The following is a 26,569-nucleotide window of genomic DNA, read 5'->3' as shown; positions in this document are numbered from 1 at the left end:
GATGCCAGAGCTGTGAGGCATCTGCCAAGAAGATCTGCGTACAGGGAGTGGTACCAGCACAACAGAAAGATGTGTCTTGCACGCCGCAAAGCTAGAGAGGCTGAGCCATCTAAGCCCTTTGGAAGTAAAGTCCCAGAAGTTGGACGTGGAGCTACTGGATTTGGTGTTTGTCCTGCTGGTTTTCGGTCTTATTTTGGTCCAGTATTTCCTTACTATGCCTCCATTCCTCCCTTTTGGAATGGTGATGTGTATTCAGTTCCACTGTATGTTGGGAGTATGTCATTTGTCTTCTGATTTTACAGGGGCTTACAGTTAAGATATTCTCTGGGTCTCAGAAGAGACTTTGGACTGTGAACTTTGGAATAGCCGTGAGATTGATAATGATTATGGGACTTTTAAAGTTGGACTAAATGCATTTTGCATTTTATATGATCATGAGCCTGTGGGGGCCAGGGGTGGAAATGAAAATGTCCCCCATAAGCTCCAAGTGTTTGGACATTTTGTCCCCAGATGATGGCGCCATTTTGGGAGGTCTTAGAAGATATGGCTATCCTGGAGGAAGCACGTCACTGGGGGGTGGGTTTAGAGAGTTCTTAAGCCTTGCCAGATCTCCAGTCAGTCTCTTGCTTCCTGTGCCTGCGTGATGATGTGAGAGCTTCGCTTCTGCTTCTCCTGTTCTAGCCATCCCCAGCCACCTCAGCCACCTCAGCCACCTCACCTCCCTGCCATGAAGGACTGTAATTCCCCTGGAACCGTAAGCTCAAATAAACTCTTCCTTCTATAAGTTGCTTGGGTCAGTGTTTCTATCACAGCAACAGAAAAGTGAGTAATACACTTTGGTTTTGAGGATTCTGTTCTTTTCTGTGGTGACTGTCCCAGGATTACCTCTTTAGTCCCACACAACAGACGGTTGAGGACCTGAGGCCTGGGAGGGTTTGTGAGAGATGCAGCTGGGTTTGAGGCTAGGCAGTGCTGTCTTGTTTTCAGATGGGGTCTCACTGTGTTACCCAACCTAGTTCCTGTGCTCAAGTGACCCTCCTGTCCAGCTCCCTAACCCCAAGAGCTCCAACCACAGGTGAATACTGCCACACCTGATGAGGATGGACACTTTGAACCTACCTTACGCATTACCTGCCCTTGGACAGTTTGATTGAAGGTTATTTGGCAAGAGAGTTTCTTCTTGGCTTATACTTTATTTTTTTAATATTTATTATTTTTTATAATAATTATTTTTTCATTTTTGTTTTTTATTTTTTTTGGTCTTTTTGAGACAGGCCTCCCTGTAGCCCCAGCTGACCTGGAACTTGCTATGTAGACCAGGCTGGCCTTGAACTCACAGAGATCCGCCTGCCTCTGCCTCCCAAGTGCTGGGATTAAAGGCGTGCGTCACTGTGTGTATGAGTGTATTGTCTGCATGTATGTGAGTGCACCTGAGTCATGCAATGCCATGGAGGTCAGAAGAGTGCTTCAGATTCCCCTGGAACTGGAGTTAGGGACGGTTTGTAGCTGCCATGTGGGTGCTGGGAATCGAACCAGGGTCCTCTGCAGAGCAGTCAGTGCTCTTAACTGCTGAGCCATCTTTCCAGCCCCTTATTTATTATTTTTATTTTATGTGTATGAGTGTATATTTGTAATGACACCGATGTTGTGTAATACCTATGGAGAACAAAAGAAGTCAAACAAGATTTAGAAGTTAAAACTGGGACAGCTGGGGCTACGAGGAGGCCCTGTCTCAAAAAGACAAAAAAATAACAAACAGCAAAACTGATTGATAGTAGTTCTCACCAAAAAGCAAAAAAGGAATGAAGTACAGGAAGATTCCGAACTGGCCAGTGGGCCCAGCGCAGTGATGGGGTGATAGACGACGGGGAGTGTGGGTGGCCTTGGGTGGGCACCCAGAGTGAGATTTTCCTGAATTAACTAATAGACTTTAGAGCTGCTTGCAGGTGCTAGAGGTTGTGGGGACAGGATGGCCTTCAAGCAGAATAGAATGATGGGAATTTGGGGGCAGGGGAAGGGAAAGGAGCCCCTTACCCTGGAGTCTGATCGAAACCTCTCACCAACTGAGAAGGAAGAATTGCAGTGCAAGTTGCTGTAAAGACTGTCCACATAGTTAATATTCCTCCCATATATGAAGTCTTTATGTTAAAGTAACGGCGAACCAGCTTTCAGCTTGCACTGTTTATCTTTTTTTAGGCCTGGACTGTGTGGCCTTGGGTTGGGCTTCATTCCTTTCCCCAGACATGGCCTGAGAATCCCAAACACAACTCTTATCTTTGTTTACATTGGCGACATCCCACCTCCCTGCACCCCTCTGGGCTAGACTTCTTGATTCTTGATTCTATCAGGTGTCTCTCAGGAACCTGCTGATCTCATTTAGGTTTCCTAGCAAGCCTTTGAAGATAGAAACTTTCAGAGCCCACTAAAATGATGTATGCAGCAAGCTGTGACTCTCCCTTCGAGAGCCCACACCCACATTAAGGTCTGTCCTCACCCATGCTCTGGGGTGTGTCTTATCTGTCTATCTGAGCACCTCTCTTTCTTTTAACCCTTGTACTTAAGGCTTTCTTAAAATATCTTTATTAAACCCCAACTGTGCTTCATAAACTAGCTAGTCTTGAAATTCTTTTCTGCATTGAATCCATGAATCTGGGTTTGGCCTGAGTTGAGGTCCTTAAAAGTCTAGGGGAATTCTATAATTCTAGGGGAATTGACTGCTGCAGTCAACAGTGGGGAGCTGGGCCTCTATACCTGTCCCCCCCAAACTGGCATTCTCACGGGCTCCAAGTCTCCTGACGTGGCAGCTAGGGTTGCTTCAGGCCAGGGCTTTGCTTGTCCGTTGCTTGCTCTTACACCTTTACAAGGTGCCAGTTGAGCCTGTGACTGACCAGCTGTGGCCAGGTGCTGTGGACATTATGAAACGAAGCTTTTGGGGCCTTGAAGTATGGAGTTGAGTGGGGACTCTGTTGCTTTCCCAGTCCTGAGTGAGCACTGAGAAAAAAGTACCCTGTGGGTGTGACGTGAGTGAAGGAGGGAGCAGGAGGTGAAGGAGGACAGCTACCTCTGTGGGCCTCAGAGGGTCCCCAGTTTGTGTGCTGCAGTAATAAGGCTCAGGATGCTAGTGTTCAGATAGTCACTGAGCTGGTGACTTGCTCTCCCTACCCCAGGTAAGCAAGCAGGGGCAGCACTGCAGTTGAGGCCACAGCTGGGCAGATGTGGCTGTCAGGCCCTTCCTCACGCCACCCCCCATGGCCACCTCAGAGACACTGGGGGACGAACGCTCCCTGGGGTGTTTTTGTTCTTTTGTTTTCATACACTTTTTGAATCGTGTCTAGGAGGAGAGATGGAGGAATGGGGGCTTTGTACCTCAGCAAGCCTGGCACCACCCTGGCATGAAATGCTTGCAGAGTAGTGTGCGGCTTTGCTTACTTTGGAGCCCAAGTTCATAACAGAACTTGTCCTGTACAGGGCGTACATCTTTTAAAGGCCAACCTGCTGCAAAGGTACCTCTGTTGGGATTTGAGCGGTGACATCGAGGTGTCCTCCAGATTGTCCCCTCATGTTCCCCATCCCTCTCCTCCTTGCAGCTGCCTTTCTCTAATGGGTAGGAGGTGGCCAGTGCTGAGTCCACCAGGGAAAGAAGGAGCAGTTCTAGACTCTGGCTCTCACTGAACTTCCAGCCAGCCATACACTTTGCCATCGGTGTCCCCAGCCTGGGATCCTTCCCTCCAGCCACTCCCTTCTTTCTCTAGAATGACTTGGGAAGAGGTACCTTTTGGGCAGAGCATCCTGCCCAAGCAGGCTCAACTTTGTGGGGTGACCATTTTATCCATCAGTTCCTCATTTTATGAAATTAATGCTTCATGAGCCTCAGTGGGCATGCTGGACGTGGACACGTGCTGTGGGGACAGCAGAAAAGAACCACAGAAGGGGGTTCAGGTCAGGGTCGGGACTCAGAATTCAGCCCAATGTCAGTGAGCAGAATAGAGACTCGGTGTGTGCTGAGTGCTGGGCAGAGCCGGCCACATGCTGGTTTGTGTGGGTGAAGCCTGGCTGTGGTTGGGGCTGGGGATGCCTTAGTATTGGTCCCATTAGTGGTGACTTGACTCAATTCAGCTTCAGTTTCTAATTCTGTGTGAAGTCCAGGCTCTGAACGGTCCTTGGTATGACAGTTTGGTGGCAGAGCACTTAAGGCATGTTTTGTGAAAGAGATCAGTGACTGTGGAATGGGGTAACGGAAGTCGAAAGAGTCCAGGTGGACTTTCATAGCTCTGTGGTTTGGTGGCACCAGCCCCCTTTTCCAGATGAGGATCGGGAGGCTCACCTGCCCCAGGGCTGTGCTCAGGAAGGGAAGCCAGGACAGGCGCTCAGAACCAGGTCTACCTTGCTAGGGCTCCTTCACTGCCCTCATACAGTGCTCCTGAGCTGTCTCCAGTCCTTTTAGACTAGTGTGGGCCCTCGTGGACCCCACTCACTTTGGGATGAAGCTCCCAGACAGACACTTCTGCCTTGACCACGCCTGTGCGCTTGGACCAGTCAGTGCAGATCCAGTTGGTCTTGCTTGACAACCCCTGTGGCCGCTCCACTTACAGAGCCATAGATCTGGGCAGATAGGGTGCCTCTCAGGCAGTGGTCTGTTGAGCATGACAAGAGTCAGAAATACATTGATGACCCTAGGTTGGTTCATCTCCTTCCCTGGTCCTAACCAAAGCAAGTAATTGTGACTTTAGAAATATGAGTTCTAGCTGGGCATGGCGACACACGCCTTTAATCCCAGCACTCGGGAGGCAGAGGCAGGTGGATCTCTTTGAGTTTAAGGCCAGCCTGGTCTACATTACATAGTGACTTCCAGGACAGCTGGGACTACAAGGAAACCCTGTCTCAAAAAAACCAAAAAAAAAAAAGGTGAGATGAGCCCAGGACTAAAGGGTTCTGAGGTGGAGCCCAGGCCGAAAAGGCTGGCAGGGTGGGCAGGCAGGATGGCAAAGAAGGGGAAAGGCAGTGTGGTGGTGGGGGGCAGGTCTGGAGAAGGGCATAAACGAGACATGAGGCCGAGGGCAGGAGCATAATCAAATCTGGTGAAGTGTGGCGGGGGCTGCGTAGGAGAGGCTGCTGGGGCACACCACATTGCTGTTGTCTGGTGACTGAGCCACAACTGCCTCTTTCTGGAATAAAGTCCTGTATTTTGTGAATGTTTGCTTTGTTTTTGCTTTTAGACTTTATCTGTGAGTGTGTGTGTGTACAAATTCATTCGTGTGTGAAGGCTGGTGTGCACATGCTACGGCATGCACGTGAAAGTTAGAGGACAAACTTGGGTTTCGGTCCTCACCGTCCGCCTTGTTTCAGACAGGGTCTCTTTGGTTTTCCACTGCTTACAGTAGGCCAGCTGGCCCACCAGCTTCCAGGGATTCTCCTGTCTCTACCTCCCATCTCCCTGTAGAAGGATTACAAATACCTGTGGTACGTAGGGTTTGGGGGATCCGAACTCAGGTCCTCACACTTGCATAGCAAGTGCTTTTGCTTACTGAGCCATCTCCCCAGCCAGTGAATGGTAAACTGGAACAAGACTAAGTATCAGAGCTGGAGAGATGCTCAGTGGTTAAGAGCACTGGCTGCTCTTGCAGAGGACCCGGGTTCAATTCCCAGCATACACATGGTGACTAAAAACTCCATAACTCCAGTTCCAGATGATCCGATGCCCTCTTCTGACCTGCTCGGGCATTGCACAACATGGGTGCACTCACATACATGTAGGCAATACACTCATACACATAAAAAATGAAAAAAAAATATTAGAAGAACAAGTAAGTCAATGAGTGGTCCAATGAAGCATCCTGCAGAATATGCCCCTTCCTCTGACACTCCTGTTCTGGGAGGCCTATGGCTCTAGTGGGGGCAGAGTTGATGTCTGAACTCCTGTCAGTGTAGAGTGGTTTGTGGTCATCAACAGGATCATTGAGGCCTGTGGAGAGAGGACAGCAAAGTGGGAGTGGGCTGAGGAGCCAGTTCCCAATAGACTGTCAGGCCCTGCTAAGGGACAGACATCACCCTCTGGAACCTAGGGGAGCCTGGGGATTACAAGAATGAGATGGACACAATTTTGACTGAAGAAAGCAGCTCAGAGTTCCCCAGGACCCCTTAAGAAAACAGAAAGCCCTGAAATAATCATGGGGGAATATGGCTTCAAAGTGGGGTTCCCCTCCTCCTGGCTATGTTCAGCTGGCCAAGGTTCACATCACCTGTATAGTGTCTATACCATGCTGAATGTTTCTGGAAGTTTCCACTCTTCTCCTTCGGGGTGATTTAGGAAGCCTTGGCCTCACTCAAGAGCAAGCTCCCTCTGGAGCCACTTCCAGGGCCAGCCTTGGCAGAGTAGCGGACTCAGTGCACCCGCTGGCTCCTGGTGCTGCTAAGCTGAGTGAATGTGCCCTGTGGGATACTGGAAGGCAATTTGGGTAAATGTATGGTGCATCTATCTTTTTAAAACTGTGTGTGTGCGTGTGCGTGTGCGTATAGGCCGGAAGACAACCTTGAATGTAATCCTCAGGAATGCCAGCACAGTCTGTGGTAAGGCCTTGGACCTGGGTTCTGGATCAGTCCTATGCTGAGGGTCTGCCAGCAGCTTGGCACTCTGCCTACCCAACACATCCTCACCACTGAACCTGGCAGCCTGCCTACCCAACACCATCCTCACCACTTAGTTGCCATTTCTACAGAACGCAGGGTCTCCAACACCAGAAGGCAGGGTTGTTGCCAGTCTTGGTTTCCCCATCTGTATACAGAGGACGAAAGTCCCTCCCACGGGTTGTTATGAAGACTATGGCAACCTGGATATAGGCCCCAGGAGCTGGTCCAGAGATGGAGGTCTTACCTCCTTTTGAGACCCCCTCTACTTCCAGTGTTCTCTCTGGAGGAGTCAGGCCTGGGACGCTGGTCACTCCCCGGGTGCTAAGTCAGTGATGCCTGGCCAGATACCTGTCAGTAAAACTTACCTGTGTCCTCTGGACAGGAGACCGTGGGCCCCATGTGCATCTCCGACATGTAACCAGAGCGGGGGTGTGGCTTGTCTGCTCTGGTCTCAGAGCTGAGCTTTGTCCTGTCAGTACTGGCTAGGCCTTTGTTGGAGGAGCAAGGTGAGTGCTCCCACATGGGAATAGGTGGTTCACAGGACCAGTTAGCAGAGTGACTAAGCTCGTGCCATGTGCACTCACTACTGCCCTTCTGGACCTGGCCTGTCGTTCTAGTCAGGACCTCAGGAAACGGGCATCCTGATGGCATGGCTAGGGAGGGGGGTGTGCCAGGATGAGGGGCAGGTCACTCATGCCTCATTCTCTTCTCTGCACAGGGGGTGCAGATGTTGCCATAGAGGCTTGCTGTGCCGATGGAAATCAGATGGCCACCCAGCACAGGGACTGCTCGCTGCCCTACACCTCGGAATCCAAGGAGTGCAGGTACGTGTGCCATGTCCTTGCAGAGGAAGGTTGGGGGAGGAACAGTGTGTGTCAGAGCCCCATGGAGAGGCTGAGCATGCTCCTGGGGTGGGACCTGCTTCCCCATCTGTTGTTCCTTCTGTGCTTCCGAGCTCCTTGCACAGGACTTGGGTCACTGTCCTGGACCATGCAATGCTCACTGAGGCATCCATTCCCTTCCCTGGCCTGAAAGCAAGAAGATCTGTGTGGCCTAGTCTGCTGTAGCTGCCCAGCTTTGGGCAAGTCAGTTTGCCAAGTAGGGATAAGAGGAGATCACAGGACTGGAGGAGCCTGCCTACACATCCTGAGAACTCTGGGCCAGGCCCAGAACCAAGAGTCACCCACACAACTCCCCAGTTCATCTGGACTATTTGTATTCTCTCTCCAGATTAACTTAAGTCACTCACAAAATTTGGAGACTATAAAAACTTGGAATAAATAATAATAATAGGTAATGTTAGTCATCACCATACAAATACTATCAAGTCTTTACCTAAGGCCTGAAGAAATGTGTAGAATGTGAGGAAGAGTGTTCAGATTGGGAACAACCAGTGTGGATGTTCAGGGGAAGGCTGTGTGGGTTGACCAGACAGTAGTAAGGTAGCCAGAGTGTCTGGACAAAATGAGTGGGCCAGGCTGGGCTGGACAGAAGGACACAAAGCCAGAGGGAGGTGGGCTGTGGGGGATGGCTAACTTGGAGCAGGGCGAGAATCTGATGGAGACTTTGAACAAAGATGGGGGGGGCACTTCTGTCCAGACTTGTGTTTAAAAGGGACCCTGTATTGAAGGCAATTGACAGGGAGGGATGGATTGGCTGTTTAAAGGACATTGGGAGCGATTCAGATGGTCTGCAGTGGGGTGGAAGAGTGTGGCTGGTGGGGGAGGAGCTGGCCAGGGAGGTGAATGGAGGCAGGATGTCAGGCTGTCACTTCTGGGAGTAGAGTGGGATTTGGAGGGCCTTGGCAGTGACTCCAGGGGTTTACTTTGGACAAGAAGAAGTACTGGGGAGAAGGCTAGGGTTCTGGGGAGAGCGGAACCAAGTAAGGGGTCCTTGGACACCTAGAAACCTATAGGTGGGCCATTTGAGTCCTTGAGGGAGCGTGGAGAGAGGCCAGCTAAGAGAGAGCCAGGAGGAGGGGATGGAGGTGACGGAGGTGACGGCTGGGGATAAACCCAAGCACCCCGGGGTCCTACTCTCTGTGCCCAGTGAGTCCTCTCCCTTAAGCCTCATTAGGGCAGCACCCCCTCCCCCCCAACTCCTAGCCAGGAAGCATGTTTAAAGTAGGAAAAGCTGAGTGATCCCAGGGTGGCAGTAAGCTAGCTGGCTCTTTGCTTTCTCGGGGAGGTCTAGCTGGCATCTGCGCCTTTTCTTCTAACTTCACTGCCCCTAGTGTCAAAGTCCAATATCTCATTCATGTTTAAGGACTACCAATGATCCCTTCATAGTGTCCAAGGTCACCTACTCAGGGAACAGAGGCCTATGGGGGATGGGCAACCAGGTCCCTGGTGGCTACCTCTGCCTGCTCCAGCCTGGCTTGTGACACCCTCTTCAAGCCACTAATACTGAGGTCCAGTTGTACAAAGTCAGGGACCTGCTTCCAGGGGTTCTCAACCACAGGAGGGGTCACAGCCATGATGTTGCTTAGGGCTGTATAACCTTGGGGCCTCGCTGTGCCCATGGACTCATGGGCTCTTGTGACAACAGTTGTTCAGTGCTATGGTGGTGTTGTCCAACCCAGCAGGCAAGGAGCAAGGCTCACCAACCCAAGAGCCCTCGCCCCTGCTAGCAACAGCAGCAGCAAGAGGAGAACAGGGATCGGGAGCCAGTTCCTCAGTTCCCCTGTGCTGGTTCCCGCATGCACGTGCCCCAGAGTGCCTGTGGGGGCCAGACCATTTGGCTTGCATCCCTGGAGTATCCACACCTGACTAGCACACAGTAGGGCTGCAGACAGGGGCGTTTTGTAAATTGTGGTAAAGCAAAATTCATCACCTTAATTATTTTCGAGGGTCTGAGGTACATTTTTAGTGGTATAAGGCACATCCATACAGTCGCGCCACCCTGACCACTGTCTGTCTCCAGAACTTTCCCATCGTGCAGAACTGAAACTCTGACCTCATTAAACACTAACTCCTTATCCCCTCCACGGCCCCTGGCAACCCCCATCTACTTCCTGTCTATGAATTTGACTCCTGGTATTGGTGTAGTCACTCAGCTTGTGCCTGTGGGACTGGCTTGTCTCACTTAGCACTGAGCCCCAGGCTCCTCTGTGTGGTCGCGTGCATTGGGGTTTCCTTCAGTTTTAAAGTGGAGTCGCAGTCCATCCTAAGTTTGTGCTCATCCACTCCTTCCTCCGCTCACATTGGGTTTAGGCCCGCCACCTTTGGGCTATTTCGAATGGTGCTGCCGTGAGCTTGGGTAGGCAGTTGTCTCTTGGAGGCCCTGCTCTGAATTTTCTTGGGTGTATTCCCAGAAGTGGGAAGGCTGGAGCCTATGGCAGTTCTAGTTTTAGCTTTTTGAGGAACTCCATGCCGCTTTCCAAACAGCTGCACCATATTTCGTTCCTGCCAGCCACAGACAAGGCTTCCAGTGTCTCCCTGTCTTCCGCCAACTCTTGCTACTTTCTGTTTAGCAGATATTTGTTTGAATGACTGGATGAACACACATATAAAGATTCACAAATATCCCTCAGTAAAATGCCTCTGATCTGCAAGTCCACTTAGAAGCAGGCATAAAACACATTGCCAAACAGATGTGTTATCTGTTCAGAGCCCGAGGGTGACTGTGGAGAGACATGGAGAGCCAGGTGCAGACTTCTGAGCCCCAGGGTGGAGGAAGGGCAGGCTGGGGTTACTGTCCACAGTCTGAGGCTGCCTGGCTGGCAGCAGGTGGAGGCTGTGCTCTCTTGAGGACAGCACAGGTTAGGTGGCTCTTTCTGCCTTTGCTGACTCTGGATTTGGGTTTCTGCAGGTTTGGATGAGAGCCATCAGTGACACATTTCCTCCCTGCTGCTGGTGCTCTCTGGCCTCCCAGATGTCATGATCTGTGTTTGAATCTTAGTTCCCAGCTGAGCCTTGCGGGATTGGGGAGGGGGCTGGCACTGTGGTTGCTCCTGTCTCCCACTCTAGGGCCTTTAGTGAGTTATACTATGGAACATTCTGAAGCTTTCCCTTCAAGCCTGGAAAACGGGGGTGAGGTTGAAAAGAACTGGGCCAGGAGGAAGGACGAGAGGGAGGATGGGAGGGAGGGTGTAGCCTGGAACCAGCAGTAGGCTGCTTTGTTTGTGGACAGCTTCAGGCATTCTGTACAGGGGCTCTCAGCTGTTCACACAGTGGGGTCTCGACTCGCATCCCAGACACTACTGTTCATTTGATCTTCCTAACTAAATACCTGTCACCTGCCAACCGCTTCCTGAAGGCCAGGCACTGTGTCTGTATTCCTGTGGGAACTGGAAAGGAGATGTCCCAGAGGACATCATCCCTCCCCAAGGGCTTCTTCTGAGCCCTGTGTCCTTGGCTCCAGCAAGAGCCTTGGCACAGCCCCTGCTCTGCCCACAGGATGGTCCAGGAGCAGTGTTGCCATGGCCAGCTGGAGGAACTGCACTGTGCCACGGGCATCAACCTGGCCAGTGAGCTGGATGACTGCACCACGCTCCCCAACTACAACAGCAGCCTGGAGACCATGTTCGTCAAGGTGAGTGATGCCGAGGGCTGCATAGGGTCAGCACTGGCCCTGTGCGCCAGCAGACGGGGCAGCTCTGTGCCTCATCACCACTCACCTTGTATACCTTCCCTTGTGAGTGTCAGAGGCACTAGTCCAGGCGGGAGGAGGGACTACAAAGGTGTCCTATCCTCTGATTTAGTAGGGTTAGCCTTACCAGCCAAACTTCCAGATGGGAAAAGATGAGATGGTAAAGGATCACGCTCCCCCAGCCTTCCGATAGAAGGCAGAGGTCAAAGTAGAGGTTATCTGAGGCCTTCAGGATCTTCTCAGTTCAGGATATGCACCCCCATACTACCTAGAAAGTCCTGATTGGTCTTTGTCCCCCCAGCTGGGGCTCAAAGCTCACAGTGGACCCACACTAGGGCCTCCGTTAAACTAGGGGAAGACACTAGCATTCAGAGAGGCCCACACTCCACCATGGCCTCTCAGCAGCCCTGTCTGGGACTCAGAGGAGATTCTTCATAGAGTGTAATCTGGGCAAGCGGCAGACCTTCCTTTCCCAATTTCCCCTAAAACAACTGTGGAAGGCATGTACCCACACCTGGGCATGGGTGACTGACACTTGTAGGTCTGAACATCACAAATGGACCAGTGAGTCCAGGTGCTACCTGCCAGGAGAAAACCCAGCAGGGTAGAAAGCTGGGTTTGGAAATGTTCCTGGTTCCTGGTGACTTTGAGCAGTGCTGACACAGGGGCTTCCTAGGACCCCGCCCTTTCCCACCAGGAAAGTGGTGGAAGACTCAAGGAACGAAAAGTCTGGGTTCTGGAAGGGTGCGTGGGTGTCTGCACACTAAGGGAGACTGCTCCTGGGCCCAGGACCCTGCCCACCACAGCCATAAGGTCTTCATGGAAAGAGGCACTGGTATTGGTCAAGGCCAGAGTAGGTAGCTTGGTTAAGGCGTGCCTGTCAGCCAGGATCTTAGGCATACAGTGGCCACCTCCCTGGGCAGGCCTGGGCTCTGCTGACGCTCAGTACTTGGCAGACAGCTGTGCCAGGTCCCTAGACTCGAGGAAAGAGAGGTGTGGAATAGCACAGAGCATTCTGGCAAGAAGTGGGAACACATTACCTGGCTGAATTAATGACGTGTGTTTCTGGAAAATATTACTCACACCCCCAGAGGAGTGTGGCCACTGGAGAAGACCCCTCAACCTTCACAGCTGCCGAAGCAAAGCCTCTTGCTGTGAACTTTCTGGAGGGTTCTGTGTCCTGTTAGGACATCCATTTAATAAGGACTGATCTGGGGCTTTTCACATGACCCTCAGGACCTGGGTTAGGACAGGTAACTTCTGGACTATGGGGTCTAGGTAAAAGGCGATCGTCTCGAGCCTTCCTTGGTGCCTTGAGGCTCTTGTGCCCAACCCCCAAGCTCGAGGGGACAGACAGCCATGCATTCATTCAGACAGAGCAGACCCTGGGGCCTTTTCAATTCCTCCTGGAGTTGCTACTCATGACAGGGATGTCCAGGGGGCAGTACCGCAGCAGGAGTGGAAAGGGGAATGAAACTCCCACTGGGTGCTAGGCCCTGTGGGCTCCTTTCAAAACAGACACCGAAGGTTTGGGGGCCTGGTGTAATGCCAACATGTAGATGCATTACCTACGTCAGATATGCCCTCACCGTCTGGGGGACATGAACAAGAAGGTGTTGGGTGTATCCCTGATTCCCGGTGGGCTCTGATGGGCCAGTTGTTCGGCATCTCATCTGGAATCTCTGTTAACAGAGATGCTGCCACTGCTGCATGCTGGGAAGGGCGGCTCAGGCCCGGGGCCAGTCCTGTGAGCTCAGCCTTATGATCAGCTACCAGTGTGGGTTGGTATTCCGTGCCTGCTGTGTGAAGAGCCAGGAGAGTTCAGACATCCCTCGAGGGGACAACATGGACTTTTCAGAACCAGGTAACCCCTCTCCCCTCTCTCTGGATCCAGAGTGTGTCTGTATGTGACACCGTTGAGTGTTGCATCCCTAGATTCAACTAACCACAGATTAAAAATATTGGAGAAAAGAGGGCTGGGGAGATGGTTCAGTGGTGTAGTGCTTGCTGTGTAAACATGAGAACTCCCAATATCCACATAAAACTAGGTAGAGTGGCATGCGCCTGTAACCCTAGGACTGGCGGGGATCTCTGGAGCTTACTGGCTAGCCAGTCTAGCTAAATTTGTGAGCTCCAAGTTCAGTGAGAGACCCTGTCTCAAAAGACAAGGTAAGAGCAACAGAGGAAGATTGGTCGATGTCAACCTGTGACCTCCACATATGCAGGTGTGGGTACACACACCTGCCTACACATGTGCACACAACCCCCATGGCGTTGGGTCCTGGGTCACATTTTGATTTTAATGTTTGGAGTTATGTGTCACATGGATGCCTTTAAGCTGATTTCAGATGTCATAGTCTGAGTCATAGTTGGGACCACATTTCTGCTCCCCCAGCTTTTGAAGTCAGAGATGTCTTCACAGTGGACAGCCCAGGCCATTTACCCCGGGGCCACTTCCTCCTTCCCAGGCTTCTTTGCTCTTACTCTCTTTGCTTACCTTTACCTGCTTCCTGCCTGGTTCCCTCTCCCCTTCCTCCTCACTCCCCACTTGCAGTCACAGATGGACCTCCTGTGTGCCTGTGGCCCCTCAAAGCATTGGGCAGACCTCCTAGGGCCTGACAGACTAGTAGGGAAGTTGGGACTAAGCATTCAGAGAATGCTGGGAGCGTCATAGAACCTGTGGGGACTTGAGGGAGTAGGGGGGCCTTCAGTAGAATCCGTGGGGGGCATTATGGGTTGCCCCATAATCATAGGCCCTCCTACGTACCTGCTATAGGCTTTGTGGCCGGGTCTGCATTGATAGCAAGGCTGCTAATTTACTTGCTGAGTGCCGAGCCATCTCTCCAGCCCCCCAAGTGAAGTTCTCTTTAACAAGGATGAATACAGGGTGTTCTTCTGCCCCGTGCTGATAGGAGAAGCTATGTGGCGTTTCTCCTACAGTGAGCTTGGATGCTGCTTGAGTGACCCTGTCTTGTCTCTCTGCTCCTAGCTAAGGTTTCTGAGGCCGAGGAGGAACAAGAAGATCCGTACCTGAATGACCGCTGCCGAGGTGAGACCCCGGGACCTTGTCCAAACCTTTTGGTAGCTAGCAGAGCCCAGGTGACAGTCACTGTGGACCACTGCCAGGCCTCAGCTGGAAAGTGATTCTGCTCTTGAGGCCCCAGTGGCCTCCCATCTTCTCCTTCCCTGAGTGTTCAGAGCTGGGTGCCTCTGGGTGATGGTGGCCCATGGAGGTAGGAGCACTTGAGAACCAGCAAGCTCTATGGATGGTGGTGCTTCCCTGAGGCTGGGGTACCCCAGAGGAGCCTTTGTATCCCTGGAATCCCAACCAGCCCCTTAGATTCTGTGGTCTCTCTCTCTCGAGACCTTTGCACTTAAGTCAGTGTGGCCTTGCAGCTTTGTTTTTACTGATTAAACTATTTCTATGAACATTCTGGCACATCTGGACTGGCAGACCTGTTCCAGTTTCACTTAGGGGCTCACCCTGTGGCTGGAGTGTTAATTAGGGAGCCAGTGTAATCACAGAATGGCATGGTCAGCATGCAGTGTCAGCCAGCACCGAGGTCAGGAGGGAGGGAAGAAGGACAAAAGCCCCAGGGAGCCTGGAGGTCTCTCTGGGGAGCCACAGAGGATTCCTGGGAGAGTAATAGACAGTTTGCAACAAATGAGGGTGTGTTAGCCAGGACTGTGACAGGTGTGCCCCACACCCCCAGACAGGCAGGGGTGGAGTGGAGCCACGCACAGGCCAGTCCCAGTGTGTTTCACTTGAAGCGTTCCTGTGACTGCTCTGTTGGGAGTGTGGGTCACAGGGCACAGGGGTGGTGTCTAGGATCCTCAGAGAGAAACCAGGCAGGAGGAAGCCGCAGCTACAGCCATCAGTGGAGCCTGGCCAAGGCTTCCCTCTGCGTGGAACCCGTTCCCTCCATGTCCCCCATTGGCAGCTTGTTTCTCCAGGTCCACTCTAACCCCAGAGGTGCCCAGAGCCAGAGCCTGGTGGTCTCCCAAGGCTACCGGTGGCTACAGCGGGGAGCCTGCTTCTGTGTTGGTGTGGCCTGTGTGGGTGTCCCAGTACCCCACCAGCTCACATGGGCTCTGATTGCAGGTGGTGGGCCCTGCAAACAGCAGTGCCGAGACACTGGAGACGAGGTGGTCTGTTCCTGCTTCGTGGGTTACCAGCTACAGTTGGATGGGGTCTCTTGTGAAGGTAAACGTCTGAAGACTGGTTGCTGTGCTCCATTCCTAGGTGGAGGATGGTTGAGACCTGCCTTTCAGTGCTGCCCAGAGTTTAGGCTTCTGGATAGGGCTGTCTTCCAAGAGACTATAGATACCAGTTGTGGGAAAGGGCTGACTTTGGGGTTTACCTGGGCTCTGGATCCAAGACCTGCTGAGTGGCCTTGGGTAGGTCCTTCAGCCTCTCCAGTTGTCTAGGACATGGGGACCATCCTGCATCCTTTGTGGGGTTCTTAAAGATTCCATGACTCCAGGGCTCAGGCACTTAACTCAAAGAGCAAGAGGTCTGAGCCGGGCATGGTGGCGCATGCCTGTAGTCCCAGCACTTGGGAGGCAGAGGCGGGCAGATCTCTGTGAGTTCCAGGCCAGCCTGGTCTACATAGTGAGTTCCAGGCCAGCTGGGGCTACAGGGAGACCCTGTCTCAAAAAGACCAGGAAAAAAAAAAAAAAGAGCAAGAGGTCTGAACTTACCAGGGTTTGGTTAGCCACAGCCCCACTCCACAGTGAGACTCGGCTCAGTTTGATTGGGCCACTTGATGGATACAGGAAACCAGATTCACGAAGGCTTCTGGAACATTCCTTCTGATCAAGCTTCCTGGTTACCCCTTCGTCACTTTAATCTCTCTAGATATCAATGAATGTATCACAGGCAGCCATAACTGCCGGCTTGGAGAATCCTGCATCAATACAGTGGGCTCTTTTCGCTGCCAGCGAGATAGCAGCTGTGGGACTGGCTATGAGCTCACAGAAGACAATGACTGTAAAGGTATTACACACCTGCCAATCTAAAGCTGCCTCTTCCCTAGATGTGGGTGTGGCGGAGAGGGAAGGGTGCATTGGGCTCCACAGTGCTGCCCCCATGTGGCTCTGCAGGCTATTACAAGAGGGAAGCAATTGACCCTCTTGCCCAGTCCATACCCCAGGGCAAGTGCTGGCATATTTGGCTCAGAAGGCACGGAGCCTGATCATTGAAAAGCAAGACCAGGGATGCTCACGTGTACTTTCCAACAAGACCCAAACCAAACCAAAAAACACAAGTGTCTTTGCACAGCAGCTGCCTACCATCTAATTCCAGACTTCCATGTAGTTCAAGAGCATATCCCCTTCCGCTGCATAAAAGCAAAGCCCTTCCCCACCCAGCCGTGAATGTTATTTGGCAAATAAGACTCTGGGGAGGATTTTTTAGAGTGTGCTTTCCAGCCCTCCCCAAGGATAAATCACTTGCATAAAAAATGTTGATCATTGAATTATGTGGATGACCCAAAAGCCAGATACGTTCTCCTAGCAACCAAGCCCTTGAGCAATCCCGCCACCCCACCCTGCGCTGCTCACTGGCTGGGCCTCTGGACCTGGGAGCCCAGGGGCTGGGCCAGCTGAGTATACACACTTGAACCTTTGACAGCCATAAACTTCAAGGCAGGGCAATCCATCATGTTGTGTTCTGATGTAACCATTGCTAATATTTGGAATATCTTGAAGACTTTGGGATGAAAAGGATTATAGAGACTGTGTTTATTGTCACTAACATAATTGTTTTATGATTTAATCTAAACATCACTTCTAAATGAATGATTATCTCTGTAAGGGAAATGCCTGGGTTATTTGTTGCATAACAGAAAGCTTGCCTCATAAGTCGGGGGTGCAGCATTTTAAGTCTTTGGCAGTTTGGCACAGCTCGGTTCATTGAAGTCCTTTTCATCACAGCCTCTTTGTTGGAATGTTTTGTGTTATAGTCTGAGAAATGAGCAGTAAAAAAATACTATCTTGTGATGTTAAAGTGTTGTGAGATGCTTCTGGCGGGACTGTTGCTAACCATCTCCTTTTTTTATGATGCACCAGATATTGACGAGTGTCAGAATGGTATTCATAACTGCCCCCCCGATTTTATCTGTCAGAATACTCTGGGATCCTTCCGTTGCAGACCCAAGCTGCAGTGCAAGAGCGGCTTTATACAAGATGCCCTAGGCAGCTGCATTGGTAAGACACACTGCTGGGGTGGGGGTTCCACCGAGCAAGGGACAGTGCATTGGTAAGACACACTGCTGGGGCGGGGGGTTGGGGGAGTCCACTGAGCAGGGGACAGGCAGTATAGACCAGGGGGAGGCACATAGCAAATGCTGCACGCAGCCCAGTCTGGGTCACGATGACTCAACTCAGCAGTTACAGTTCAACAGCCACAGTCTATATTATATAAGGTAGTGAGACTGTGTTCCAATAAAACTTTATTTATAAAAACTTGGTTGGCTTGGTTTGGCTGAAGGGCCTTAGTTTACTCCTCTGTGGTTTGGACGAAGGTGATGTGGGATGCTGAGTCAGAGACTCCTAAATCTGAACTGAGTGGACTAAGATTGACCTTCCTCTGGGCCTCAAGTGCCTCCCCTATAAAATGGGAATGACCCATCTAGATGAGCGGCTGGAGCTTGTGATGGAATGGGTACATAGGCAGCTTTTGGTTCATGGTCTCTCCCTGACACACAGCCACTTAGTCCATTAGAAACTCTTTTATGAAAATTCTTGGTGCTAGTGACTGAATTCATACAGACAGAGAATAGGCTGGTGGTCACCACAGGCCCAGGGATGGAGAATTAATGGTCAGTGGAGACAGAAGTTCAGTGTGGGAAGGTGGAAAAGCTCAGAGAAGGCTGGGTAGTGAGTCTGGGAGAGGCTGCAAAGCTGCTCAGATGGAAGGGACACCTACCTTCTCCCTGCAAAAGTGCAGAGAGGGCCTTTTGTCTTAGTGCCACCTGGGGCACTGCCTGGCTGTCAGCATTTCAGCCCAGATCTGCTAGGTAGGCAGGAGTTTGAGGTCAGAGAGTTCCTTCTAATCTAAGCCGCAAGTGTCATTGATTGGAACCCAGCCTCTCTGGGAACCCCCACCTCCCGCCCCCCAAAAAGAAGGCTAGTAGAACTACTATGTAAATTTCTCTTATTTCTGTCCTGACTCTTAAGATAACACTGTCCTGGTCTCTTCTTTGAAATGGAGCTGAGAGCTCTTTTCCCCTTTTCAGACCCTATCGTTTTGTAACAGTAACCCTGGGGTTTTGTCTGAGCTCCACCTACACAGCCTGGGTCTCAGCCCAGGCAGAAGCAGCAACCTGGGGTACAAGTTGGCCAGCCTCCAGCCATCAGACTGTCATTACACAGCACAGGAGCAGTGAGCAGGGAGGCTTTGACTCCCACAGGGCAGGAGGAAGGAGGGTTCTGCTCAGACTTGCTGCCTGCTCAGGGGTTTCCGTGGAGGAGGCTGCCTCTACTGAGGATAGAAATCCTGTTTCGAGAAGACCTTTGCAGGTCTTAGTATAGGCCTGGGTCTCCTACCACAGTGCAGGGACTGAGGTGCAGAGCAGTGGGCCATCCGTCTCTACCCCACTCCACTCCCCCCCCACCCCCCACCAGATCAAAACCCCAAAGAAGCTCAGGATGTTGGCTAGATCCTAGCCTAGAGGCACATCCTCTCCCATCACCTCTGTAGGTTCACAGTAATGTTAAGGGCCAGAGGGTCAGTGGTCAGAGTCCCTTAGCTCAGCACGAAGGAGGAGTCCCCTTTGTGTGCTCTTACCTTCACAGCCTTAAGGACATATTTTTTTAAAAAATTGTCTCTTTTTTTGCAAGAACCATGCATATCTTATTTACAAACGAGGAAAACCTAAGAGCAGAAAATCAGCTCTCTGCCCCACCTGCCTCCAGCTCGTCTGGGCTGTCTTCCTGGGTGCTGTTCCGTGTTTGTTTTTTCATGGAAACAGGACTGAACTGTTCTGTCACTTGGTTTGCCCCACTTGACAGTATGTTTAAAAATCATTTTATTGGCCGGGCGTGGTGGTGCACGCCTTTAATTCCAGCACTCGGGAGGCAGAGGCAGGCAGATCTCTGTGAGTGCAAGACCAGCCTGGTCTGCATAGTGAGTTCCAAGACAGCTGGGGCTACAGGGAAACCCTGTCTCAAAAAGACCAAAAAAACCCACCATTTTATGTCAGCCCTTTTGTTCATTTAAAATAACATCAGCAGAAACAGCTCTCAGGAGAGAGTATCAAAATATAGGAAAGAGCTGGACACAGTGGTGCACACCTGTAATCCTAGCACTCCAGTGAGTCTGAGGCCAGTCTGGGCTTTATAGTGCTTGAAGACCAGCCTGGGCTACATGCTGAGGCCCTGTTTCAGAACACCAAACAAGAATTAAAAACACAGAAGAAGGGCACAGCCCACCAGGAGAGATCTTCAGAGTCTCTCTCCATCATTGTGTGTCCTGGGCCTACAGCCCACACGCTTTTGCCCATGCTCCCCCACCAGACTAGCACAAAAGACAAAAGATAGTCGGGGTGAGAAAGTAGAGTCCTTCTCATTACAAAATGTCGAATTTTCTAGAACTTTGAGCCTGGTTCCTTAACACCTTGAGGATGTCTTTGCTGGTTTTCTTGTTTTTCTCTTTTTCTTTTATATTTTTCTTGAATTTAGCCGCTCTTCTTCCCTGATTCCCTAGTGAGGAGGATGGATGGGGCCAGAGCAGTGTTTCCCACGTACTGGCCCACAGGTGTCTGGGGTCTTCACAGATCCTGGGACAGTAAAGGATTTTTCAGAAGTACTTAAGACAAAGTCAGCTAGTCATGGTGGTGCATGTCTTTAGTCCCAGCACTAAGGAGGCAGAAGCAGGCAGATCTCTGTGAGTTCAAGGCCAGCCTGGAACTCATGGAGCTCAGAAGACCCTGTATTTTCCTCTCTGAGGAGCACACAATATCAAGGGACACCAGTGTTACACAGAACAGTTCGGGAAATCTGGGAGGAGCGAGGGTGGCCATCACTACCCACACCGCACTCACTCCTGACAATAGGCAGGGGCCACCCAGTTCTTTCTGTAAAGGGTTAGATAATGAAGATCAGATTTTCCAGTCATCTGGTTTCTGTCGCAACCACTGGGCCCTTGTAGTTGTAAGAGAAAAACAGCTGTAGGCCACATGTGAGGCAGTGCGCCTGGCTGAGTACCAATAAAACTTTATTTACAAGAATAAGCAGTTGGCCAGATTTGGCCAGAGGATGTTGAGGCAGGAGACTGGCAGTGTATGGAAGGGTGGATGACAAGGTACTAGAGCTGGGCTCTGTCGCTCCTTGCCTCGTGCTGTGAGCCTGGGGTGTCGCTTACCAGCTCTTGTTCCTGGTTTCCTAGTATAACCTACAGATAGTATTGCCAGCCCTGTCACCTGCAGACTGCCCATCGCAGTCCAGGGCAGTAATGGATGTGAATGCTTTCATAAACTTTGAAGTGCTGTGCTGTCCATGTGGAGGTCAATTCCAGGGGTGGGAGGGAGTGCGGGCTGATTCCTCAGACTCCCTAAGGAAGGTGGGGCTTTGCTGGTATGGAGCAAGCCCTTCTTTCTGGCCAGCTGGGAGTTTTCTCCTATTATTAGTACCCTTCATGCTATCCCTCCAACCCCCATGTGCTTTGGAAATGTGTGAACTAGGAGGCTTTTGAAGGTGACTTGCTGTATTAGGAGATTCAGTCTGTTTGGGCACAGAATTTTCACATAAGGAGCAAACTGACATATACCCCAGTTGTAAACTGACATGTACCCCAGTTCTTCTTGGGTGTTTACTGATACCTATTTGTGTGTGTCCTTCAGTGGTGAGTGGCCAATGTTCCCTATATTGGAGCTGTGTCCACTTGAGGAAGGAGACTCTGTGTGGGAAGCCCTTGAGTGACACCACTTTCCTGGCTGTCCTGAGACAGCCCAGATGAGAGATGCAGGAAGGTGTTTCTGTGAAAGTGATGGTCAGAAGCTTAGCTACCACACTGACTGGGGTTGGGGCCCAGAGTGGCTGGTCCAAGAGCTGTAGATGTGTTGCTAGGGCTCTGACTGATGAGGCAGGACCCAGACACTTACCAGAAGAGCCTAGAGCCTCATTGGGGTATCGGGTTGGTGCAGAGGGACGGGGCACCTCTGGCATCAAGCAGGGCCCTGTCTACCTGTGTGAATGCCAGATGAGGAAAATTGGCCTAGCAGGTGCAGTAGAAGATGGAGATGTTTAGGGCAGGGAGAGGTACAGATAGGGTCTTGAGGCTGCCTCGTGGTTCAAGGTAGAAGGGATCAGGACCTCTCGTGTGCCTTTGCAAAAAGAAGGGATGAGTCCTTTGAAAGTTCAGTCGCTGTGTTCGTGAACACCCTCCACGTTTAACCACGCTGTTTCTGTCTCTTCCTCTATAGATATCAATGAGTGTTTAAGTATAAGTGCTCCGTGCCCTGTTGGGCAGACATGCATTAATACAGAAGGCTCCTACACATGCCAGAAGAACGTGCCCAACTGTGGCCGTGGCTATCATCTCAATGAGGAGGGAACCCGCTGTGTTGGTTGGTATCACAAAAAGAAAACAATTCTGAACTCTGACTTTTCTGTCGTTTCCAGCACACACCTTCCCTTCTCTAGAGGGAAGAGGAGGTCCCCAAAGTGAAGGCGTTTCTGCCTGTCTATCCATTCCATCGTCCCTCCCCAGGCACAAGCTTTTGTTGTCTTGCCTAGACAGGTGTATTATACCAGTGTACCCTCCACCCCTCCAGCCTTGTCTTCTTCAGTCTGTCCATCGCTTCCAGCCCCTTCTCTCAGGCCTGCACACAGCCTATTGATGACCAAGGACAGATGCTCACAGTTTAGTTCTCCTGAACTCGCTCCAGCTTCACCAGCTTATAATCCAGAGGACGTGGGTCTCACTACTTTCCAGACAACACAGGGCCATTGGGTGGGGTTTGGTCTTACTCCAGCCGCCAGCCTGCTCCTTTTGTTTCTTTGGGTACAGGCCTATCAGCCTGCTCAGGTCCCTGCCAGAGAAGGGGCCTTCCTCCCTGAGGCTCCCAAGACACTCTTAGTATCCTCCTACCCCCAAGTCCTGGATATGTCCCATCTCACTGGGGATCATTGCTGGCCCATCACAGTGGGTCTCCCTGAGGGTCAGCCGTCATCCCAATGTGGACTCAGAACATACATGGTAGATGCTCTGTGAAGAACAGGGTGCTCCTGTCAGTGAACAGTTTAGTGGGCACACTGAAAGTTTTTCAGCCTGTCTTCCTTTCTCCTTCACAAGATGTGGACGAGTGCTCACCACCAGCAGAGCCCTGTGGGAAGGGACACCATTGTGTGAACTCCCCCGGCAGCTTCCGTTGCGAATGCAAAGCTGGGTACTATTTTGACGGCATCAGCAGGACCTGTGTGGGTATGTGGGTCTTTCAGGCCTTGGGGGTGCTGGCCAGGTGACATCACCAGGGCACGGTCTATGGTACCTGGGGTGACCTCGCCTATCTCACCATTCTCAGAAGGTCCCAAGTATAGGCAGTCCCAGAGGGAAGGCCCCGAGTCAGGAGACCCTGGCTAGCTGTAGCTTTGCTGGTACCCTGTCCTCTGGCCACTTGCAGGACCGTCAAGGGATGAGCCTGTCCTCCCGATGGAACAGGTGTCCTGCTGTGCTGTTTGACCCCATCCTCCAAGGGTGTTCAAGACTCCAGGTCTACAGTTGGCAAGAGTGTGTGGTTTTCAAGATTCATTGCAGACCTGTAGGGCCTGGGGTATGCACAATCATAGCAAGAGGAGTGGGGTCAGACCCTACCTGACCAGCACTTGCTGTTACCCAACCAGGGTACTCACTAAAGACCATCAACTGCCCCTGCCCATCATCCCCTTTAACAAATCCCAGTGAATCCTCCTGTGGCAGTGGACAGAAGGCTGATGGTAGGGCACCTCCACAGATCCTTCTGCAGTGGGCAGAGGAGGTGGGGGGCAAAGGCCATGAATGCATGCCATTGGCAGAAGGTGGGACATGCCACTACCCCAGTTTGTATACCCTGACCGCCCCCCAGTGGGTAAACCCCCCCCCCGTGGATATACCCTGAGCCCTCCCCCTGCCCCGTTTCAGATATCAACGAGTGCCAGCGCTACCCTGGACGTCTCTGTGGTCACAAGTGCGAGAACACGCCAGGTTCCTACCACTGCAGCTGCTCTGTGGGCTTCCGGCTATCTGTGGATGGCCGGTCCTGTGAAGGTGAGGGCGTGGTGTGGGGAAGGCTGGTGGTCAGCAGCCTTAGCCATGTTCCTTCCTCTGCCCACAGACTCAATTGGACTTTATCAGGCAGGTGTTTTAAGGGGGTTGAGGTCCCCACTCTAGCGTCATGGCCTTAGACCAGTGGCAGACATGTGGAAGCTTGGCCAGTCTTCCAGTCAGGGCTTTAGGGTGTTTGTGAGTCTTGCTGTGTGCAGATAGCAGAGTATCCTGCCTTATCAACTGTGACTGCTGTCCCTGGCTTGTGTTTAGGTGTCTGAGCTTATGTGTCTGGGCAATCCTGAGGGCACAGTTTTGGAGCCTGACCAACCTTGCCCCTACCATGCATCATTAAACACAAATGGATGCATGGTTCCTGTATCAGAGAGTATCCAAGATGTCATGAGAAACCACACTGGCCTGGCCACATATTGAGCAGGGGATAAGACCAGTCATATGGGGGCCACAGAGCTGAAACACCGAGTAAGAGGCTAATGGCCTGTCCCTCCTGCCCTGCTCAGAGTTAGCAGTAAATGAATATAGAAAGTGACCTCTAAGCCAGGGGTTAGCAAGCTTTTTCTCTACTAGCCACTCGGTGGCTAATAGAAGGCTTTGTGTCCAGTCTCTAGACAGTATTCCACTCTGCTGGGGAGCACAAAAGTTACCATAGGCCCTTGTCCAAGATGCTCATGACTGGGTTCCAATAAAACTTTATTTATGACAAGTGGTGGGCCAGATCTGCCCTATAGTTCTAGGTGAAGGGAATTGGTGAGGAATAGCTGAGTTGCTAAATGGCCCCTGAGCTCAGAGTTTGGGAGTACCAGGAATATTATCCTCCAGGCTGCATCATCTATGGGCTGTCATCTGGGAGATGAAGTGGGGAGGAAAGGAACAGATTTCCATGGAGAATTAGAAGGGACTATGGTCATGATGGGTCTCCAGATGTACTGTCATGTTGAGCCTGGGCCCTGCAGGAACAGAATCAGAAATCAGAAAGAGCCAAGCCTAGAGGCTGGTACTTCCCATATTGGCAGGGGATGCTTTGGCTTCAGGCAGGCAGAGGTAGGTGTGAGGAGAGTCCAGGCTCTTCAACCACAATAGGAGGGAAAGCCCCTCTCTCTCTGAGCATCCCCAGCTTTGCACCTTCGATCCCCACCTCTTTGTGGTTTTTTTATTTTTATTTTTTTTCTCTTTTGCTCTTTTTTGAGACAGGGTCTCCCAGTAGCCCGAGCTGACCTGGAACTCACTATGTAGACCAGGTTGGCCTTGAACTCACAGAGATCCGCCTGCCTCTGCCTCCCGAGTGCTGGGATTAAAGGTGTGCACCACCTCGCCTGGCTCCTCTTTGTGTTTTAAGTCAGGGAGAAAGTGTTTTGCTCAGACCTGGTCCCCAGCCAGGTCTGCTGTGGAGGCAGGGACCTCTGGTATCGCTCTGAACCATAACCCCCAGGACTCTCTTCTATTTCAGATGTGAACGAGTGCCAGAGCAGCCCCTGTAGCCAGGAATGTGCCAACGTCTACGGCTCCTACCAGTGTTACTGCCGGAGAGGCTACCAGCTCAGTGATGTAGATGGGGTCACGTGTGAAGGTGAGGGCACTTGTGTGCTGAGGGAGCATCCTTGATCTTGCACAGTAGCCTTTGGCTGCATTTCAGAATCCATGACAGAGAGCCCGCCAGTGTTTCTCCACTTGGGGAAGTTCCCATGTCCTCCCTTGAAGGCTGGGCTGGCTTCTTGCTTCCCCTCTGATAGATGTACTTGATGATACTTCACTGTGGTAGAGAGGGAGGTTAGGAAAGGAGCAAACCACTCCATAGATTGTTCTTAATACACATGCCATGCTGGTAACCGCTGGATGTGCTGAGACCCTGAACCACAGGTCATAGGGCTTGGCAGCAGCATGTGGCTAAAAGGTGAGAAGAGTCTCAGGGACACCCTGCCCCGAATCCCAGTTCTGCCCCTGGCCTCTTGAGTTCCTTCCTCACCAGGCCTGGCTGCATTCTCCTCTGTTACATGGAGAACCCCTCCCCGGGCTGTTGGATAATCCAAGAGCGCCTGGGAGCAGGGTCAGCTGTTAAATTGTTACTGGGAGTTGAGCCTCTCCAATTCCAAATCCAAAACACTCTAAAATTGTGTGTGTGTGTGTGTGTGTGTGTGTGTGTGTGCGCGTGCGTGCGCGCATGCACATGTGTGTATGTATGTGGTGTGCTGGGGATCACACCCAGAGCTTTGTACATGATAAGACAGTGCCTTTCTGGGCTACAACTCCACCTCTGTAAAATCTGAAACTTGTTGAATGCTAATGTGACTCCATAGTGGAAAATTCCACACCACCAGTCACAGTCAAATCTCAGGTGCACCAAAAATACTATTTAGAAATACTCTATGTGTGCATAAAAAAAATGGATTATGGGTTCAGAGTTGTCTCCCATACCTCATTATGTAAGTGGAAATATTCCAAAGTTCAAAACCATCTGAGATATTTTCAGTCCCAAGCCTTTCAGATAAGGGATGCTTGACCTGTATTTTCATGTGAGATGTGGTGAGTTTTGTTTTATGTTGATTGATTGATTGGTTGGTTGGTTTTTTGTTTTGTTTTGTTTTGTTTTTAGCACATTGCCCTCCATTCACCTTCTCTGTGCATAATTCATACCATGCACTTGCTAAATGTCCCTAGACTGGTCCCATCCCCTCTCTGGGCCTGTTTCCCCTTCTATAATTAGGGTCTCTGAAACCAACCCCAGCCTCAGGCCCTGCGGCCTCTCCCTGGCTTGCTCCTGATGTTGTCCAGCCTGGCCACCCAGAGATACAACTTGGCCTAACTGTGGCTGTGGCCAGGGCTGCTCACTGACGGAGGGCTGTCCTCTTGCAGATATTGATGAGTGTGCCCTGCCCACTGGGGGACACATCTGCTCCTACCGCTGCATCAATGTCCCTGGAAGCTTCCAGTGTAGCTGCCCCTCATCTGGCTACAGGCTGGCCCCCAATGGCCGCAACTGCCAAGGTGAGTGAGGAAGACTCCCTGCACCAGGGTCACCCAGGTGTGTTGCAGGTTCCTCAGTGTCAGGGGAGATGTGCTTCCCAGATCCAGGGGCTGTACCAGTGGGGC

General features: G+C 51.5%; 1 protein-coding gene across 2 annotated transcripts in view; it reads left to right on the top strand.

The window, feature by feature from the left end:
- The window catches only part of Fbln1 (fibulin 1), a 76,546-nt gene that overhangs the window by 7,978 nt on the left and 41,999 nt on the right, over window positions 1-26,569 (top strand). For both annotated transcript variants that reach the window (XM_008844690.3, XM_008844691.3), the window contains exons 2-13: window positions 7,346-7,451; window positions 11,025-11,160; window positions 12,910-13,081; window positions 14,207-14,266; window positions 15,320-15,421; window positions 16,076-16,213; window positions 17,287-17,424; window positions 21,642-21,785; window positions 22,514-22,642; window positions 23,339-23,464; window positions 24,930-25,049; window positions 26,333-26,464. In XM_008844690.3, the coding sequence (XP_008842912.1) occupies window positions 7,346-7,451; window positions 11,025-11,160; window positions 12,910-13,081; window positions 14,207-14,266; window positions 15,320-15,421; window positions 16,076-16,213; window positions 17,287-17,424; window positions 21,642-21,785; window positions 22,514-22,642; window positions 23,339-23,464; window positions 24,930-25,049; window positions 26,333-26,464 (1,503 nt within the window). The remainder of the gene's footprint in view (window positions 1-7,345; window positions 7,452-11,024; window positions 11,161-12,909; window positions 13,082-14,206; window positions 14,267-15,319; window positions 15,422-16,075; window positions 16,214-17,286; window positions 17,425-21,641; window positions 21,786-22,513; window positions 22,643-23,338; window positions 23,465-24,929; window positions 25,050-26,332; window positions 26,465-26,569) is intronic.

This window comes from Nannospalax galili, unplaced genomic scaffold (assembly GCF_000622305.1).
Source record: "Nannospalax galili isolate Female #2095 unplaced genomic scaffold, S.galili_v1.0 scaffold180, whole genome shotgun sequence".
NCBI classification, from domain to species: Eukaryota; Metazoa; Chordata; class Mammalia; order Rodentia; family Spalacidae; genus Nannospalax; species Nannospalax galili.
This window is presented reverse-complemented; position numbering and strand designations above follow the sequence as displayed.